Genomic DNA, 3,186 nt, shown 5'->3' on the forward strand with positions numbered 1-3,186 from the left:
TCCTCTAGAAGCGATGAGCCCACCCCAGGCTGACCACACTTCTCCTCTAGAAGCGATGAGCCCACCCCAGGCTGACCACACTTCTCCTCTAGAAGTGATTAGCCCACCCCAAGATGATCAGGCCCCTTCTCTAGAAGCGATGAGCCCACCCTAGGCTGACCATGCCCCTCCTCTAGAAGAGATGGGCCCACCCCAGGTGTTTACCTGGCCACTCCTCTAGAAGCAATCAGCTTGACTCAGGCTGACCTGGCCCCTCCTCCGGAAGTGATAAACCCAGCCATGGTTATATCCACTGTGAATACACCTCCAAAACCCAGGAACTATAGCTGTCCCCCTTTAACCACTGAAGCAGGCCCAGGAGTGACACCGGTTCATATAAGCAGCCCTCAGCCATCGCTGGCTGGACTGCTGTTTTACTCTACGTTCTTTCTCAACCCCAGTGATAGAACGAGAATTTTAAATTCCTTTCCCGGACCACTCAGCTCTATGATTAGGGTGGTGGTGGCCCTATATTGTTCTCTGAGTTATCCTGAGGCTAATCCCTGGCTGGGAGCACCACCCTGAGTTCCAGGTCTTCTCCTTTGCCTTGGGCCTTTCTCTCCTGACATGCTACTGTTGGGAACGATGAGGACACCCCCCCCCCATGTGGTTCAAATAAAGAGCCCAGGGTCACCTCTGTGTGTCTGTCCTCAATTGGTGTCCAGTGCCGGGAGAAGTGGTGAGGGAGAAAGGGAGGAGGGCCCAGTAGAAGCCCTATTTGTGGGTTTACAAATGAACTTGGTCGTGTTTCACAACCTGGGGTCAGACACATGAGCATTCAAACTAAACAAGCCATGGTCACTGAAACTGACCCCCAAATAGAGGAGACACAAGAAATTCTAGGCCCCTGAAAGACTGCAGTTTAGGGAGGGGCCAGGGCTTGGACCCCTAGGTGTGAAGGAGGAAGGACGGGCCTGTATTTCTGGGTGTGAACAGGGGAAGTTGAAGTCTGGACTCTGGACTTTGAGAGAAGAGGGGGCTGGCTTCCAGATTTTCCAGAGTCTGAGGGAGGAGGGAGCTGGGTCACCAGAGTCAGAAGGAGGGGGTGTGGACCTCGGGCACCTTGGTCATCCAGCTGGGGCTTTGCACACGCCTCCCCTCACACCCTGTTATCTCTTGTCCTGGGCAGGGGAGGAGACTGCAGTATATTTAGTCTCTGTCCTCACCGTTATCTCAGTGTCCTCGGTGAGGCTCGAGCAGCCCAGAGGGGACCCAACCTCTAGAGACCTCCAAGGTCACTGGGGACACCCCTCCAGGACCCTCCAGGAAGCTCTGATCCCTTTCTCTCTCTTGAGGGATCAGCATGGCAGACGAGTAAGTAAATCTTGGTAACCTTGGACTGGATCCCCAAGGAACGGGGAGAGGAGTAATTAGGCCATTCCAGGGCCCAACTTGGTTAGATATTTGGCCTGAGATGGTAGAATGCAGGGGTGGTTAGATTTCTGGGTGGAAACAAGAAAGCATTTGAGAATCAGACCCCCAGGGTCCGAGGGAGTGAAAGTTAGTAGCCCTGACCTCTTGGTCAGTGGGAGCCCCGTCATTGATTACCTCTTCACGGTTTCTCTCCCTTCAGGAGCGATGCGGTGAGCGCTGTGAACTAAGAAGTGGAGCAGGGAACCCTGGGCCCAGCGTGGGCGCTGCAAGGGACTGGGGCGCGGTGGGCGGGGGAGCCTGCAGCTGTAGGTGAGGGTCCCGGGAAGGGCAGGGTGGGAGGGTTTAGGCAGTGATTGTAGTCTGCTCCACCTCCAGGCTGGGGACCCTCAGCCGGCACCAGCCCCTATCCGACGCCGCTCCTCTGCCAACTACCGAGCCTATGCCACGGAGCCACACGCCAAGGTGGGCAGGGGTCCTAATGGGTGGGGTCACCGCTGGGCAGGGCTTCTGGATGCAGAATCCTCAGGGACCAGGGAGGGGAGGCACCAAGGCCTTGAAGGGGGTGGCAGGACTCTGGTGATGGATGGAGCCCAATTGGTGGGGCAGAATTTTTGAAAGGTGCAGGCTGGGCTTGGTGACAGCTGCCTGTGGGGCGGGACTTCGCTGCCCACAGCAAGGCATGGGCGATGGGGTGGGAAGCGGTGGATAGATGGGCAGTGTGTAGCTCTAGTCAGAGCCCAAGCTTCCGGTGAACTCAGCGTTCTAGTTGAAGAATGGGTAGCCCAAATGTACCTGTACTCGAGTGAGAGGTGGGGCCTTGCAGCTTTGGGACCTCTCTCTGACCTTTCTCCATGTCATCCTGGCAGAAAAAGTCTAAGATCTCCGCCTCGAGGAAACTTCAGCTGAAGGTGATGACTTGCTCGGAGGGGCAGGGCCTTTATGGGCGGAGCTTTTCTGGGTGTGGTTTCATTTGGGAGTGTGTCATTACGTCTACCCCCCCAACGCACATATGTGTGCGCAGAAACGAGACAGTTTTTGAGTAAAAGATACCAACTTGGATGTTCTGTCTCTCTGGAAGATGGAGGGACATTTTATGTTGCTATGCTTTTGGGAACACTGTTGTCTTCTTCAACCGTTCTGCAGACTCTGATGCTGCAGATTGCGAAGCAGGAGATAGAGCGTGAGGCAGAGGAGCGACGTGGAGAGAAAGGGCGCGTTCTGAGCACTCGGTGCCAGCCTTTGGAGTTGGATGGGCTGGGCTTTGAAGAGCTTCAGGTACCAGCTCAGAAAGCAGGGATTCCTGCCGAACCTGGGGCCGGAGGTTCCATGTTTCCGGTCTGGCAACCCTTGGGTATCAGGAGCACAATCACGGTTTCCCGTTTCACTCTGGACCTTATGCCAAGCAATACAGACAGCGTTACAACATCCAAAGCTCAGTGTATTTCTCCAGCCGTTCCCTGCCAAGTCTCAGGATTCTTGGTTCCTAGCCATATGACTTGAGGTTCCCTGGAGTCCACTCCAATGTCGTTTCCTTCCAGCTCCCCCTTCCTCAGGCCCAGGAGTCCAGATCTCAGCACTTCTCTCTCAAACTCAGGAACCTAGCGCTCAGTCCTCCTCCCTCAGACCCAGGGATCCAGAGCCCAGGCCTCCTCCCTCAGACCCAGGGATCCAGAGCCCAGGCCTCCTCCCTCAGACCAGGGATCCGGAGCACAGGCCTCCTCCCTCAGACCCAGGGATCCAGAGCCCAGGCCTCCTCCCTCAGACCAGGGATCC

General features: G+C 56.0%; 2 protein-coding genes across 2 annotated transcripts in view; both read left to right on the plus strand.

Moving 5' to 3' along the window:
- Positions 1 to 1,006, plus strand: part of Dnaaf3 (dynein axonemal assembly factor 3) — a 7,286-nt gene extending 6,280 nt beyond the window's left edge. Inside the window, 2 exon segments of the mRNA XM_026777155.1 lie at positions 6 to 196; positions 199 to 1,006. Coding sequence (XP_026632956.1) covers positions 6 to 196; positions 199 to 564 — 557 coding nt within the window. The 3' untranslated portion in view covers positions 565 to 1,006.
- Positions 1,007 to 1,215: 209 nt separating this feature from the next.
- Tnni3 (troponin I3, cardiac type) overlaps positions 1,216 to 3,186 on the plus strand; it is a 3,792-nt gene continuing 1,821 nt past the window's right edge. Inside the window, exons 1-6 of the mRNA XM_005369347.2 lie at positions 1,216 to 1,353; positions 1,613 to 1,622; positions 1,789 to 1,875; positions 2,280 to 2,321; positions 2,557 to 2,720; positions 2,813 to 2,851. Coding sequence (XP_005369404.1) covers positions 1,343 to 1,353; positions 1,613 to 1,622; positions 1,789 to 1,875; positions 2,280 to 2,321; positions 2,557 to 2,720; positions 2,813 to 2,851 — 353 coding nt within the window. The 5' untranslated portion in view covers positions 1,216 to 1,342. The remainder of the gene's footprint in view (positions 1,354 to 1,612; positions 1,623 to 1,788; positions 1,876 to 2,279; positions 2,322 to 2,556; positions 2,721 to 2,812; positions 2,852 to 3,186) is intronic.

The sequence above is a fragment of the Microtus ochrogaster genome, unplaced genomic scaffold, assembly GCF_000317375.1.
Source record: "Microtus ochrogaster isolate Prairie Vole_2 unplaced genomic scaffold, MicOch1.0 UNK47, whole genome shotgun sequence".
Taxonomy (NCBI): Eukaryota; Metazoa; Chordata; class Mammalia; order Rodentia; family Cricetidae; genus Microtus; species Microtus ochrogaster.